The 16,193-nt window shown below is 47.7% G+C and overlaps 1 protein-coding gene across 4 annotated transcripts in view; it reads left to right on the top strand.

The window, feature by feature from the left end:
* Positions 1-16,193, top strand: part of SMOC1 (SPARC related modular calcium binding 1) — a 429,565-nt gene that overhangs the window by 309,525 nt on the left and 103,847 nt on the right. For all 4 annotated transcript variants that reach the window (XM_077262377.1, XM_077262370.1, XM_077262364.1 and 1 more), the window contains exons 8-9: positions 1,333-1,525; positions 1,659-1,741. In XM_077262377.1, coding sequence (XP_077118492.1) covers positions 1,333-1,525; positions 1,659-1,741 — 276 coding nt within the window. The remainder of the gene's footprint in view (positions 1-1,332; positions 1,526-1,658; positions 1,742-16,193) is intronic.

Below are 16,193 nucleotides of genomic sequence, written 5' to 3' on the forward strand. Positions count from 1 at the left end.
CCAATTTTTAAAATGGAAGGAAAAGTTCTGCATGCTGCACTTTTTTTTCCATTCCAAAAACGGACACATAACAGAACGGAGATGAACCCCATAATAATCAATGGGACCCCTTTGCTGCTATTTCATGACATTTATTTTTGCAATTAATTTAATTTGTCCGTTCATAAGAATGGACTTGTGACCAGAGCCTAACATGTAATGTACTGATGGAAACACTGCTATTCCACCAGCCTTGACTTTTCCAGAGGTCACATTTGTCACTCACAAACCTGGTCTACAATAAGTGGTGAACAAACGGACAGGCAGTACAACTCCTCCAGAGGATGAGTAGAGCCAAGGTGCATATTGCAGTAGCGCTGACTTGCTCAGTGAACTTGAGAACATTAATACTATGTTCACATGCAGCAGTTTTTTTCCACAATTTTTTTATGCAAGTTAAAAACTGCATTTTACAGTACCAGCAAACCTATGAGATTTCAGAAATCTCCTACACACACTTGGTTTTATTTTCCTGAGTGAATTTGAGCACTGCAGTGTTTTTTTTAAATCTGCAGCATGTCAATTCTTTCGGTATTTTTGCAACATTATGTTAAGTTAGACATGATATGCTGGAATATTGTTAGAATGTATGATGTACGAACAAAAAGCCTGATTCCAGGGATATGTCACTTACTGGGCTGCTTGCTCAGAATGCTGAGCTGTGTATAACCCCCGCCCACACCCCTGGTTGGCAGCTTTGTGTGTACATTTTCGTCAAGTTGCCAATCACTGGGGGGGGGGGGGGCACAGTTACACAGATTAGCTGGACTGCTTTGCACTAGGCACCTTGTCTTGCAGTGAAAATCTCCTGCTGATTTGTATTGAAATTACCTCAAACAGCCAAGCTAGTGACACATCCTTGGAATCAGGCTCCATGCCACTATATCATGGTGTTCTCAGGTTAAAAAGCAAAAACCTGCTGACAGATTTTTAAATTTCAGACCTGGGAGGTAAAGGAAGAAAATATTAGTAATAGGACAAGATGACATTGTTCTTATTATGGAAAAATAATTAAAAACAAAATCAATACAAAATGTTTATCTTATTTGGAGTTAATGAGATCTTTTAATATTTCATCCATCACAAGAATTATATTTGAGTCATCATTATTTCTAATGATATTACGGTAGGTGGCATTGGCAATATTCTGGTGGATCGTCTGTTATTTCAGATTTCCATTTCTATATTATTGATAATCTTCATTTTTTGTATAGGATATTGGTTTCATGCAGTGCTGGACTTTGTCATTAATATTATAAATTGCTAAATGAAGAATATTAAATTGCTTTGCAGAGAAAGTGAACTCCTGTGATCAGGAGAGACAAAGTGCTCTGGAAGAAGCCAGGGACAATCCAAGGGAGGGAATTGTGATTCCCGAATGTGCGCCGGGAGGGCTCTACAAACCAGTACAGTGTCACCAGTCCACTGGTTATTGCTGGTGTGTTTTAGTAGACACAGGTCGCCCATTACCTGGAACGTCAACACGGTAAGTTATTTTTTAATGCTCATCCACAAATGTAGGAGAAACAAAAATTAACATATGTGTGTGTGTATATATATATATATATATATATATATATATATATATATATATATATATATATATATATTTTTTACAGTTATGAAACTCCAGTATGTGAAAGTGATGCAAGGTGGAAAAATACAGACACAGAGGATCCTTTTAAAGACCGAGAGCTACCAGGTTTGTAATCCTTTGTGCTCGATGCATCCTCTATAACAATCCCCCTTCTGGGGAAATCTCTGCTTGGAAGTATGAGTAGTCTCTCTGTGCCGGCACACATATATGACCATGCGGTAACCAATGTTCTCCTTGAACTTCATTTTAACTAAAGTATAGCTGCACTTTCTTGTAAATGTGTATATATGTAATAGGGTGCAGGGTTGAGTATGTCACCACGGAACAGACAGACCAACTGTTGAAGGGGATTTATTAACAGGGGTAGAATTCTCCTCGCAGGGAGTAAACGGGGTTAATAGAGTCAAGTAAAACAGTAAACAGTTAAGCGGGATCAAAAGGGTTAACGAGTGTCCTTGTAACTTATCAGCCCAGGGAGATCCTGACTGGAGGGTCCTTTTACCAACGTGGATACAGTCACCAGCAGGGCTTGAGATTCTGGTCTTTTCTGTGTCTCCTGGAAAGTCCGGGGTTAAGTCTCTGCAGCCTGTTCTTCTCAAAGTGAAACTGGAACCAGGAAACAGCACAGTCTCTCCGTCACTGCTGCAGGAGTCTCCGTAAGCCTGGCAGCTTCTCTGTAATAACGATGTCACACACACACTGGGCAGTTACTTATCTCACTCAGGGATCTTTGCTTGTCACTGCGGTCACCAGGGCTGCACTGAGTCACTGTCTCTGCACTGTCAGGGGAAGAGTCTTCTCAGATTATGGAGGTTTCCAAGTCCCCACTCTCACTCCAGCCTTAGTGCCCTCACGGGGAGCACGCTGTCATGGGAAGCGCGGCGCTGCAGCCTGCTTTCTCTCTGGTGCGCTCTCTCTCCCGCACTTTTTTGACCACTCCCCTCTCTCTTCCCAGCAGTCACCTCGTCCCCTCTGTCCAGGGCAGAAAGTCTTCCCCCCAACAACCCAGCTGTCTGACTAAGTGGTTCCAGGCAAGGAGCAGGGAAAGCAACCTCCTTACTTTCCCCCTCTCTTAAAGCTCGCCATTCCACGGGTGAGGACTCTTCGTGCTTCTCTTTGTTCTTTGGAGGGGAGTCAGATACCTGCGATTCTCGCATCTCCTTCTGCCTTTCTTCTTGTACATACTCCCAGACTAAATGGTTTAGGAGCTGCTCATCAGTCATGTTGAGATATGCTTTCTCTGCTTCATCAACAACTGCTGTCTTCTTCTTTTTCTTCTTCTTAGCTTTGCCGCTAGCAGATGTCTGCGTAGATGATTCATCCTCCTCCTTGTCGTTATCGGGAACTTTAGGGACTTCTTGTTCGGGCTCCTCAGTTTGGGGGCTTAGTACAAGCAATTCTTCTCCATAGCTCCCCCTCTCTTTGACAGGAGCATTCTCGTCAAAGCTTGAGTCAGATGAATTAAGACCATGCAGGCCAGACTCTTTGTCATCTGCGCTGGGCTCTGCGGGCATCATTTCCCAGGGCTTCTCAGCCACACGCCCTGTCTCACACAGCTGCTCCATTTCCCCTGTCCGATCAGGAACTGGTGAGCTGACAGCCAGCACATTCTTCACCTCAGGGGACGACATCAGTGGTTCCTCCTTCTCATTGGCTCGGACATTGAAAACGAGTATCGCAGGAACACTTGGCACTTTCTCTCCTTCTTCAGGAACTCGTGCTGGACAGGGTAGTAAAGCACTTTGGTGGTCTTCTCGAGTGAACGTTACTTTCTTCCCGCTGGACTGAGTCTCACCAACAAAACCTTCAGACCCAGGCTGTAGATTCACCAGGTTCGCCTTTACGTGTTGGGATAGCGCAGTCATTTCACCAGAGATGCCTGACACCTTCTCCACCTCTCCTTGGCGTCTGACATTGTGGTACTGTCTTGCCCTAGGTGGAACTCTTCTCTTCCTGCCGTACCATTCCCTCCAGGGGCGACGTTCCCTCCAGTTAGCAGGACCCTCAGAGGGGTGAGCGGATCTCTGCCACCGCTCTTCTCGGGTAGGGCAGTTTCTGGACACGTGTCCCACCTTTCTGCACGTCCAGCACTCACGTCTGCGTCTGTCTGGAGGGCGCTTCAGTCTGGATCGTCGACCTCGGCGGGGGACACCTCTCATCTGCGGTTGCTCTTCACCCCAGGATACAGAGTTACACTCTGGGGCCACCACAGAAGCCTTCTTCATGCTGCGCACCTCTCCTCTATCTCTTTCTGGCGGCTCCCGCACGTTACCTCGGGGTATGCCGCTGGTCCCCAAAACGGCAGTAAGGGCTTTCCCCAGACTCTCAATCTCCTCCCAGATTCTTCTTATCTTCAGCTGGGAATCTCGGGTCCACATCGCCTGCTCTTCATTTTGACTGGGTGCTCCGCAGTTGTAGCATCTAGGCAGTCTTCTTCGCCGAGCGGCACTAGTCTCCCTTTGGAGGGCAGTCTCTCTTTCTCGCACCGGAGGGCTGTACTCTGCAGCAGGGATCTTCTTATATTCAGCCACCTCCTCATGGACTCGCTTAACCTCCTTCTTCAAGTCTTCTACCCATTGAGGGGCTGTTACCTCCCTGCTCCATACCTTTCCCACTGGCACTACCACCCCTTGCTCTTGCTCGCGTGTGCGTGCCTCACTCCCGACCTCAGAGAAAGTCATATCTAGCTTTACACGCATGCGCTCTCGCAGGGCCTGTTTCATCAACACATCTCGCAAGCCTGTCACCAGTTGGTCTCGCAGCACAACGTCAACTGACCCCACACCTATGCCGTCCTTCCGTATAATGGCAGTATGAAGCTCCTGCAGTGCGTTCATATATTGCGTCACGGTCTCCCCCTCTCTTTGTACCCGGCGGAACAGTCGCATGCGCAGCTCCCCTACGTCAGTGGGGTCCCCATGCGTCTCCTCAAGTATACGTAATACTTTGTCCAGGGTATCTCTCGCCTGGGGGGGTCTGAGCATAACAGAGTCCCGTGCATCCCCCTCTAGGGCCATCACCGCTATTTCCGCCTGCAGAGCCGGTGTCATAGGATACATCCGCATCATCCCTCGGATGCGCTCCGTCCAACTTCACAACATGACATCGTTCCCTGAAAATTTTGGTAGGTTAACTAACATGGCTCCCAGGGAGATGCTAGACCTGGGGCCTCCCTCAACTGCTTGGTCTGCCCCTTCCGCGCTACCGTGTGACATCCTGCCGACTACGCCAAGTGTAATAGGGTGCAGGGTTGAGTATGTCACCACGGAACAGACAGACCAACTGTTGAAGGGGATTTATTAACAGGGGTAGAATTCTCCTCGCAGGGAGTAAACGGGGTTAATAGAGTCAAGTAAAACAGTAAACAGTTAAGTGGGATCAAAAGGGTTAACGAGTGTCCTTGTAACTTATCAGCCCAGGGAGATCCTGACTGGAGGGTCCTTTTACCAACGTGGATACAGTCACCAGCAGGGCTTGCGATTCTGGTCTTTTCTGTGTCTCCTGGGAAGTCCGGGGTTAAGTCTCTGCAGCCTGTTCTTCTCAAAGTGAAACTGGAACCAGGAAATAGCACAGTCTCTCCGTCACTGCTGCAGGAGTCTCCGTAAGCCTGGCAGCTTCTCTGTAATAACGATGTCACACACACATTGGGCAGTTACTTATCTCACTCAGGGGTCTTTGCTTGTCACTGCGGTTACCAGGGCTGCACTGAGTCACTGTCTCTGCACTGTCAGGGGAAGAGTCTTCTCAGATTATGGAGGCTTCCAAGTCCCCACTCTCACTCCAGCCTTAGTGCCCTCACGGGGAGCACGCTGTCATGAGGAGCGCGGCGCTGCAGCCTGCTTTCTCTCTGGCACGCTGTCCCCTCTCTGGCGCGCTCTCTCTCCCGCACTTTTCTGACCACTCCCCTCTCTCTTCCCAGCAGTCACCTCGTCCCCTCTGTCCAGGGCAGAAAGTCTTCCCCCCAACAACCCAGCTGTCTGACTAAGTGGTTCCAGGCAAGGAGCAGAGAAAGCAACCTCCTTACATATACAGGAGGAATAACTCTGTTCCTGGCCATTATATTACCATTATTTAGCAGTTTTCCCAGTGACTAGAAGTCCCAGCAGTTTCTCCTTGCGAGCTCTGTCTCTTACTCTATCCAGCTTCTCTCATCTCCCCTATACAAGGACTTTTATAGGCAAAAGGTGTAATTTAATTCCTTACTGCAGACAGATTTATAGACAGATCTGAAAAAACTCTCTATTACAAAGTTTATTCCTTTGCACTGTTGATTTCTGAAAAAAAAAAAGAGTAGTTATTTTTTTTTAGATGAAATCTGTCACCTCCTTTAAATTGCCACCATATATTTTCACAAGCCTAATTCTGTATTAAAACAAAGTCCTTTATGTGCCATAAAAATGTTTCTCTAATTAAAAATAATGTTAAGACTGTCTCGTCATATGCAAACAAAGCAGGACTAGTCAGGTGAGAGTAGTAATTCCCCTCAGACTAGTTCAGGCTCAGATCTTGTCCTGTGGGACATTATTGACACCCTCTCCATATTGACCTCATTGTCGGACCGTCGCAAATCTCAAGTGTCTTGCAATGTGCATTGACGCTGGGTGTAAGCTTCCCAGCTTGATTGGTATACTGCACATTCCCAGACAGGCAAGAAAATGCACAAATCCCTGACAATGAGGTTGGAGGATGTCAATCACACCCCTTTGTCATGATTACACAATCCAAGGTCAGAATGGTCTCACCAGACAAGCAGTGTGTGAATCCAGACCAAGAGTAAAAGGATAAAGCTTTCAATCACATATATAGTAGTATAGTGCACTCCCATAGTCATACATAGTAGTGCAATGCACCCCCATATTCTTACATAGTAGCGCAATGCACCCCATAGTCATACATAGTAGTATAATGCTCCCCCATAGTCATACATAGTAGCATAATGCACCCCCATAGTCATACATAGTAGTATAAAGCACCCCCATAGTCATACATAATAGTACAGGGTGGGCCATTTATATGGATACAGCTAAATAAAATGGGAATGGTTGGTGATATCAACTTCCTGTTTGCGGTACATTAGTATATGGGAGGGAGAAAACTTTTCAAGATGGGTGGTGACCATGGCGGCCATTTTGAAGTCAGCCATTTTGGATCCAACTTTATTTTTTCCAATGGGAAGAGGGTCATGTGACACATCAAACTTATTGAGAATTTCACAAGAAAAACAATGGTGTGCTTGGTTTTAACGTAACTGTATTCTTTCATGAGTTATTTACAAGTTTATGGCCACTTATAAAATGTGTTCAAAGTGCTGCCCATTGTGTTGGATTGTCAATGCAACCCTCTTCTCCCACTGTAGACACACTGATAGCAACACCACAGAAGAAATGCTAGCACAGGCTTCCAGTATCCGTTGTTTCAGATGCTGCACATCTCGTATCTTCACAGCATAGACAATTGCCTTCACATGACCCCAAAGATAAAAGTCTAAGGGGGTCAGATCGAAAGATCTTGGTGGCCATTCAACTGGCCCACGACGACCATCATGATGATGTTACCCACTTTATGCACTGAAGATGGCACGTTCCCTGAGTTTTTCCAGCAAAACGGTGCACCACCACATTATGGGTGTCAGATCCGAGCATTCCTACATGAACAGTTTTCTGGAAAGTGGATTGGTCATCGTGGGCCAGTTGAATGGCCACCAGGGTCTCCCGATGTGACCCCCTTAGACTTTTATCTTTGGGGTCATCTGAAGGCAATTGTCTATGCTGTGAAGATGCGAGATATGCAGCATCTGAAACAACGGATACTGGAAGCCTGTGCTAGCATTTCTTCTGCGGTGTTGCTATCAGTGTGTCAAGAGTGGGAGAAGAGGGTTGCAGAGCAAGGTCAGACAGTCCGAGGCCGGGCAGGCAGGCAGGCAACGCAGGGTCAGATACGTAGCCGAGTTCGAGCATGGAGAGGTCAGACAGATCGGCATCCACAGAAGTATCGTAATGACTGGTACGGGTGGTCTTCTCCAGAACCCCAGCTGTCATGATAATCATCGACGCCCCAGATCACATGACAGGCGCCCAGTGTCAGACTGGGGTGCCAAGGGTCCACCAGTAACATGTGCTTTGGGGGGCCCACTTTTCACCTGCATACAAATATTACACTACCCTTGTTCACAAATTTACCTCTATATCTATTTAATAATAAACTGGGTAGTGTGGTTAATGATGAGATGCTGCCTTTTTCTGTACAGAGTGAATCAAGTGAATTATGCCTAGTACTGCACATACAGTGGGGTTGGGGGCCCACATCTGCACAGGGGACCATTAGGGAATTCCGAGTCCGAGCCTGCATGCGCCAATATGTGGAATTTGTGACACGATTCTGGCTGGTGCATGTTATCTGTCAATATCTGATTAAACTGGTTAATGCCCTAGGGTCAAGCTCCGATTCACCCATGGCTGTAAAAGACACGACAGCTGATTAACCCCTTAAGGGCCAGGGGTATTTCCGTTTTTGCGTTTCCATTTTTAGCTCTTCTTCTTCTCATGGTCATAACTTTTTTATTTTTTTGTCAATATGGTCATGTGAGAGGTTGTTTTTTGCGGGACGAGTTGTACTTTTGAAGGGCAACATTGATTTTACCACATATGTACTGGAAAATGGGAAACAAATCCGAATGCTGTGAAATTGCAAAAAAAAGTGCAATTCCATAATTGTTTTATAGATTTTTACCATGTTAACTAAATGCTAAAATTGACCTACCATTATTATTCTCCAGGTCATTACGAGTTCATAGACACCAAACATGTCTAGGTTCTTTTTTATTTAAGCGGTGTAAAAAAAATTCCAAAGTTTGTAGAAAAAAAAAGGTGCAATTTTCCGAGACTCGTAGCATCTCCATTTTTTGGGATCTGTGGCCGGGTGAGGTTTTATTTTTTGTTTGCCAAAATTATATTTTTATTGATACCTTTTTGGTGTGTATACATTCTTTTGATCACCCGTTATTGCATTTTATTGCAATGTTGCAGCGACCAAAAAAACATAATTCTGGCATTTCGATTTCTTTTCTCGCTACGCCGTTTACCAATTGGATTAATTCTTTTTATATATTGATAGATCGGGTGATTCTGAACGCGGCAATACCAAATGTGTATTTTTTTTATTGTTTTATTTTGAGTGGGGCGAACTATTATATATATATTTTTTTTATATACAGTTATATGAAAAAGTTTGGGCACCCCTATTAATCTTAAGCCTAATGTTTTATGAAAATTGTTTTTTTTGCAACAGCTATTTCCGTTTCATATATCTAATAACTGTTGGACACAGTAATGTTTCTGCCTTGAAATGAGGTTTATTGTACTAACAGAAAACGTGCAATCCGCATTCAAACAAAATTTGACAGGTGCATAAGTATGGGCACCTCACCAGAAAAGTGACATTAATATTTAGTAGATCCTCCTTTTGCAAAAATAACAGCCTCTAGTCGCTTCCTGTAGCTTTTAATGAGTTCCTGGATCCTGGATGAAGGTATTTTTGACCATTCCTCTATACAAAACAATTCCAGTTCAGTTAAGTTTGATGGTCGCCGGGCATGGACAGCCCTCTTCAAATGATCCCACTGATGTTCAATGATATTCAGGTCTGGGGACTGGGATGGCCATTCCAGAACAGTGTAATCGTTCCTCTGCATGAATGCCTGAGTAGATTTGGAGCGGTGTTTTGGATCATTGTCTTGCTGAAAGATCCATCCCCTGAGTAACTTCAACTTTGTCACTGATTCATGAACATTATTGTCAAGAATCTGCTGATACTGAGAGGAATCCATGCGTCCCTCAACTTTAACAAGATTCCCGGTGCCGGCATTAGCCACACAGCCCCAAAGCATGATGGACCCTCCACCAAATTTTACTGTGGGTAGCAAGTGTTTTTCTTGGAATGCTGTGTTTTTTGGCCGCCATGCATAAAGCCTTTTTGTATGACCAAACAACTCAATCTTGGTTTCATCAGTCCACAGGACATTCTTCCAAAAAGAAATTGGCTTCTCCAAATGTGCTTTTGCATACCTGAGCCGACTCTGTTTGTGGTGTGCTTGCAGAAACGGCTTCTTTCGCATCACTCTCCCATACAGCTTCTCCTTGTGCAAAGTGCGTTGTATAGTTGACCGATGCACAGTGACACCATCTGCAGCAAGTTGATGCTGCAGCTCTCTGGATGTGGTCTGAGGATTGTCCTTGACTGATCTCACCATTCTTCTTCTCTGCCTTTCTGATGTTTTTCTTGGCCTGCCACCTCTGGCCTTAACAAGAACTGTACCTGTGTTCTTCCATTTCCTTACTATGATCCTCACAGTGGAAATTGACAGGTTAAATCTCTGAGACAGCTTTTTGTATCCTTCCCCTGAACAACTATGTTGAATAATCTTTGTTTTCAGATCATTTGACAGTTGTTTTGAGGAGCCCATGATGCCACACTTCAGAGGAGATTCAAACAGGAGAACAACTTGCAAGTGGCCACTTTAAGTAGCTTTTGTCATGATTGCATACACCTGGCTATGAAGTTCAAAGCTCAATGAGGTTACAAAACCAAAAAAAGTGCTTTAGTAAGTCGGTAAAAAGTAGGTAGGAGTATTTAAGACAAGAAAATGATAAGGGTGCCCATACTTATGCACCTGTCAAATTTTGTTTGAATGCAGATTGCACATTTTCTGTTAATACAATAAACCTCATTTCAAGGCAGAAACATTACTGTGTCCAACAGTTATTAGATATATGAAACTGAAATAGCTGTTGCAAAAAAAACAATTTTTATAAAACATTAAGCTTAAGATTAACAGGGGTGCCCAAACTTTTTCATATAACTGTATATATATATATTTTTAAAAACATTTTTTTTTACTTGCTTCAATAGTCACCATGGGAGACTAGAAGCTGCAATCATCTGATCACTTGTGCTACATAGAGCAGGGCTGCAGAAATGCTCACTTGCAATGAGCGCCGACCGCTGGGCGATTCCACCTGCGGCTGTTAGGAGCACATGTCAGCTGATCAAATCAGCTGTGATGTGCCGGAAAAAGGTGTGGGCTCATTGTATAACCCCGGACTAAACAGGGGGAAGCGTCCAAGAGTAAGAAGAGGGACTGGACGGGGGGTACCTTTCTTACACCGGGTCCGGGACTGTCACCTTTGTTGTCTGGGGGAAAGCTTAGAGACCTGGACTGACTTTTGCACTGAACAGCAGGGGGCGTAGCTAGGATAAAAAGGGCAGAGTGCGCGAAAAGGCAGAGAGACTTGGTGGGAGTACGCAGCGTGCAGCAAGGGAAGTTTTGTGCTCCGTCCTCTAAGCACCGTGACAGCGCAGGTCCGCTATATTACTTCTGCTGCCACTTACAGAGACTGTGACCGGAGAACTGTATTTTGCCTGTTGGCTCCCACTGCTCAAGGTACCCAACGCTACGGCCAGTAAATAACGCACATGCCGCCTAAGAAACACCGGGTGACTCACCGAGAACTGTTCCCTTTCCTACCCGCATACTTCTGCTGAGCTTCGTCAAGCCACAGCAGTGTTGGAGACTGCTTTTCATTCTGCAACCCACATCCTGGACCCAGGACCCCATGCAAGACGTCGAGGACTCATCGTCAACGCCAGGAACCGGATCATCAACGCCTGCAGGACGACACCGGATACACCACATGCTGACCGCGTTGGCACCACCGTTGAAACCTAAGACACTGCAGTCAGGAAGCCGTCAGACTGATAAGTTTACCCTTAATGAACAGTTGTTATACTTTTTGCCCTCATTACCTCCCCAGCACACCTATTGTGCTCATATCACCTGTCATACTCCTGTCTCTACTTTCCCCTCCCTGTGTGGAGTATACCCCTGTTCCAGTAAAATTAACCTTAACCCTTGCTCTGCCTCCTGTCTGTAATGCTGTAAGAATCAGGCTGCACTCAGATGTCACCCAAGTGCAGTCCTATTTAAGTGTGACGATTCAAAGAGGGAAAACGGAGAGTGGACCCTCTAGACCGCGACGACGAACCCCTCACGGACGAGCTGACCAGATAGACCGCCCCCTATACAGGGAGAGTTAGGGGCAGGCCCATGAGGGACTATCGCCACGGAAGCTGGAGGACCAGGATGGGAGAAGACCAAGAAGAGGCGGAGATAGTAGGACCACAGGATAGGTGAGTACTGCAGAGAAACAGGACTGATGGGTAAAACAAGACTGATGGGTAAACAGGACTGATGGGTAAACTGCAGCAGTACAGGGACTGGCGGAGGAACTGAGGAAACGCAGAGGCTAGCAGGATACAGGAAAGACAGGATAAATCCAAAGTCAGAGGGAAAACGAACTTCACAGAGACTAAGAGCGGCCAGGAACACTTGTAGGAACAAATGATAACGAGGCACAGAGGGACGGCAGGAAGCAGTTTAAATACCTAAAGGCAGGGTAGCACTTCCGGGTAACAGACCTCCAGAACCATAGAGAGGACAATAAGGAGGACCGACTTCCAGGTACTAGTCCTCCAGGACCATAGAGGAGACGAAGAGGAGTGCCAACAGAAGATCAGAAGTGCACACGTGCAGCACTGAACCTGGTATGCGCGTGCGCACAAGAAGCAGAAGCCGGGAGCGAGCGAGGAGGCGGCAGCAGCGGTATGATACTGTCCTTTACTAGATCCCGCAACCTGCTCACACTTAGCGTAGTTGGCAGGATGCAGTCCAACGTGCTGTTGGAGGTGGCAGACCAAGCAGTAGGGGGGGGACCCAAGGTCCAGCATATCACTAGGGGTAATGTTAAGTAACCTCCCGAAGTTTACTGGGAATGCGGCGCGCCCCCACACCGCCGCAGGGCCGAGGGGTACCCGGAGCCGGGCCTCTAGTTCTCAGTCTCGGGGTTGTCACGGTGGCTAGACCCGGTCCGTGGCCCTGTCCGTCAGTGGGGGACGTCCGGTGTAATAGGTGGTAGTAATGGTAGCGATGGAGCGGTGCGGTTGTGGGGTGTAAGTCGTGGTAAATAACGAGGACACCAGGTTGCAGTCTCTTTACCTCTTTACTGGAGATCTCTGAGTCCTCAGTCCAGAACACGGTTCACCAGGCTACGCAAGTCCGGCCGGTCCAATGGCACCTCCAGAGTTCTCCTCTCAGGTGGAAATCTGTGCCTTCCTTCTAGCGCTATGTGTTGTAGTCCTTCCCTGCTGTGCTCACGGAAAGTAACCCCACAACGGTTGTGTCTGTTTCTTAAGTTCCCTCACAACTCGATTTGATGTTCCTCTGTAATCCACCCCTTCCCTGTATTCAGGTTGGAATGGCACCCGTTTGTCAGGTAGGCCTGGAGTTCTTCCGGGACCCTAGAGTCGCCCCTCTCCCGCAATTGCCCCCCAAGACTTCATAGGTGATATGTGGTAGACAGCCCGCCTGAGACCGACTGTCCTGCCGCTGTTTGGAGTATGGCTTGAAGCTGTATTCTAATCCACTCCCTCGGCGTTCCGGCCACCGGTATTGCGCCTCAGCAGGGTGCTGCCTCTTTCAACAAAACCCCTGCTGGTATTCTCCTTCTGCTTGATCTCGTTTCTCACTCAGCACAATCTATCTCGCTTCTAGTCCTTTCTTGAGTCCCGCCGCTTCCAGGAGCCTGCGCGGACCCGTTACGTTCTTTCAATGCCAAGCCTCTGCCAGGATCCCACCCCTGGCAGAGACCCTACAGTCTCTCCCTTCACAACACCCCCTGCCACAGGGTGTTGCTCCGTTCAATCCCGTCAGCGTTCTGTCTAACTTCCTGCCTGACCCCCAGTTTACCCACTATGGTGGGGAGTGGCCTAATGAATAGCACCCTTAGCTCCCCCCGGAGGCCCAGCTGTGAAACATATTGGTGTCTGTGATACCTGATTGGAGGAACTCCTTCGGTGCCATCGAACGTACCATGGCTCCCCTTAGCGGCGAAGCCACAGCACTGCAACGACCAGGACTCTGGGGCGCTGCACTCCCCCCTGGTTAAACACAGTACTCCGGGACTGGGAAGAAAAACAACAATACAGATTAGCAAAAAGACATACAATTTTGTTGAGTGCAAAACGATAAGTATACTTGAACAGGCTTCCCTTTATGGGAGGTGAGGACACTTTTAACGTTACTAACATGGTCAACATTATAAATTACAGGCTATGCATAACTCCTGTTACCCAACCGGGTATTCTACTTAGTGCAAATTCTGGAACAATAAATTAACATTGCCTTTAAGAAACATACACTCTTAGTTTACCAAAGGCCTTCCTATAATCACATTACAGGGTAAGGTAACTTCACATTCTCCTACTTTGAACCTGCAGGACCGCCTGTCCCTATGGCACCAGACCTACTGCCTCTCCTTTCTTTTACAGGACCGCCCCGTTCAGCCAGGGCCTACTGCCTTTCGCTACTATACATAGTATAGACATAACATTCCTTTCGTTTAAAGAACTCTGAGCCCGCTCTACTCGGCTCCTTTAAGGACTCACTCTCTAACCCCTACGGGTTCGCCTTCTGTCCTTAGTAACAAAGTAACTTTCTATGGGGACGCAGGGTTGACCTTCTATCCTCACCTTCATCATTACTTCCTTACTTTCAGCTATGCAGATCTCTATCTCTACCCCTACGGGCTCTCTGCATCTTTTCTTTCTGCAAAACATTATTTAGATTTCACATTTCAACAAATTCAACACATATAACTTAGCATGTAAAACAGTTACATTTCTTTTTCAAGCTTCATTATCACATTACTGTTCTGCAACAGTATCTTTCTCAAGTTCAATTTCACACATCCCCTTTAAGAGGGGACCAAGTCTTTCTGAGGTAGCTCGTCTTCTCAGCCTACCAGCCCACGCAAAGGTTCCGGTATGGTATCTTCGCAAAGTGTCTTTAACTAGAACCGGTAGGAAAGGTATCTTCACAAAGTGTCTTTGGCTCAAACCAATAGGGCAAATATCTTCGCAAAGTGTCTTTGGCTAAAACCAGTAGGGAGCACCTTTAAGAAGGTGCAAACTATTTACAAAAAAGAAGTTCGAATCATGCACAGTCCATGATTTCTGCAGTTTGTGTAACTTTAAAACTTGTATAAACTTCAGGAAAACAACAGTGACCCCGGGTCAACAAAGGGGTCACCTTTAACCCTGAACGGGTCTAGCAGCAACTTGGAAGAACAGTAACTATGTACATTTAGCAGTAATATTACTTTACCGTTGAGATGTGGCCGGGGGTCTTCTCTCCGGCCTCACCAAACCAACAGATCGTTCTGGTGAGCCAGGGCGTCGTTCCGGTCCCAGCAGTGCCAGAATCCCCCGCTGGGAGATCCTCGTTGTCGGCAACCGTACACGTTCCCCCGGGGCACGGTGAGGTCGAGCTTCTGATGGTTCCGCGGGACCGGGCTCTGCAGCTTTCCTCGCCGGAGTATCGTCTTCCGGTGCCCCTGCAGCAGCCTGGAGGGCAACGCATCGCTGCACGCCTCTGGCTATCCAGCCCGTCTCACCCGCGGCCCTCCTCCACCGCGTGTAGGTGACAGCATCACCTGGCTCTAAGTTGCAATCGAACCTCCCGCTGCTTGGTTCCACCTCTATCCGATCCACACGGACCTGTAGTGGCTCCCCAATATCCTGGATTATTCCCCGTCCAGACTGGGGATTGAAGGCCACCACTACACCCCAGTGCAACGGTGGGATCTCTGGGGGGCTTACCAGGTCAATCTGCTCGGCGGGCTGGGGCCGGCTCCGCCAGGCTGCCATCAGACGCCGGAAGTGTTCCGCATCCGGAATTATTTTCAAGTCCGGCGTCGGTGGTGTATCTTCGGACGCGGCCAGGTGGGAAGGAGCAGGGGACACTGGGGACAGGCGGATTTCTGTTGGCTGCCCCATCCGAGCTAGCACACGGGTGTCATTCTTTAGGCGGCGTGCCAGCTGTCGGGTCTCGGCTGCAGCCGCACACTCCGCGGACATCGGCGGAGGGGGTCGTCCCATCGGTGGCCCTGCCAAGGCCGAACCCCGCAATGTGGGCGCCCCTGAGGCTACCTCAGGCTGCGTATCCTCAGGCTGAGCCGGGTCAGCTCCGTGTGGTACTCTGAATGTCGCCATCTTTTTCTCCTCTTCCGCGTCGTCTTCCCGCGGTCTCTTCCGTGGGCGGCCCCGTCCCCATGGTCTCCACCCTCCGGCCAGAATCAGGAGGCGGACCTCGGCAGTTGACGGGCACGTCCTCAGGACACAAAAATACTTAGACTGGGCGGCCATTATTCTTCGCGCTCTCCAGCTCGTCTACGCCCACTCCACGCCCCTCTTCTCTTCCTGCGCTTTCCTCAGCGCTGCAATGGCGGCGGATTTTGGCGGCAACTGGCGCAGCACAGTCTTTGTAATAAAGTACAGTCCAAGCACAACAAATCACAGTCTCTAGGCACACATGACCTGATTCTTCAGGCTTAAGTAGATCCTGTTTGTGACGCCAAGTTTGCGGCGCGCCCCCACACCGCCGCAGGGCCGAGGGGTACCCGGAGCCGGGCCTCTAGTTCTCAGTCTCGGGGTTGTCACGGTGGCT

The sequence above is a fragment of the Ranitomeya variabilis genome, chromosome 1, assembly GCF_051348905.1.
Source record: "Ranitomeya variabilis isolate aRanVar5 chromosome 1, aRanVar5.hap1, whole genome shotgun sequence".
In the NCBI taxonomy this organism is placed as follows: Eukaryota; Metazoa; Chordata; class Amphibia; order Anura; family Dendrobatidae; genus Ranitomeya; species Ranitomeya variabilis.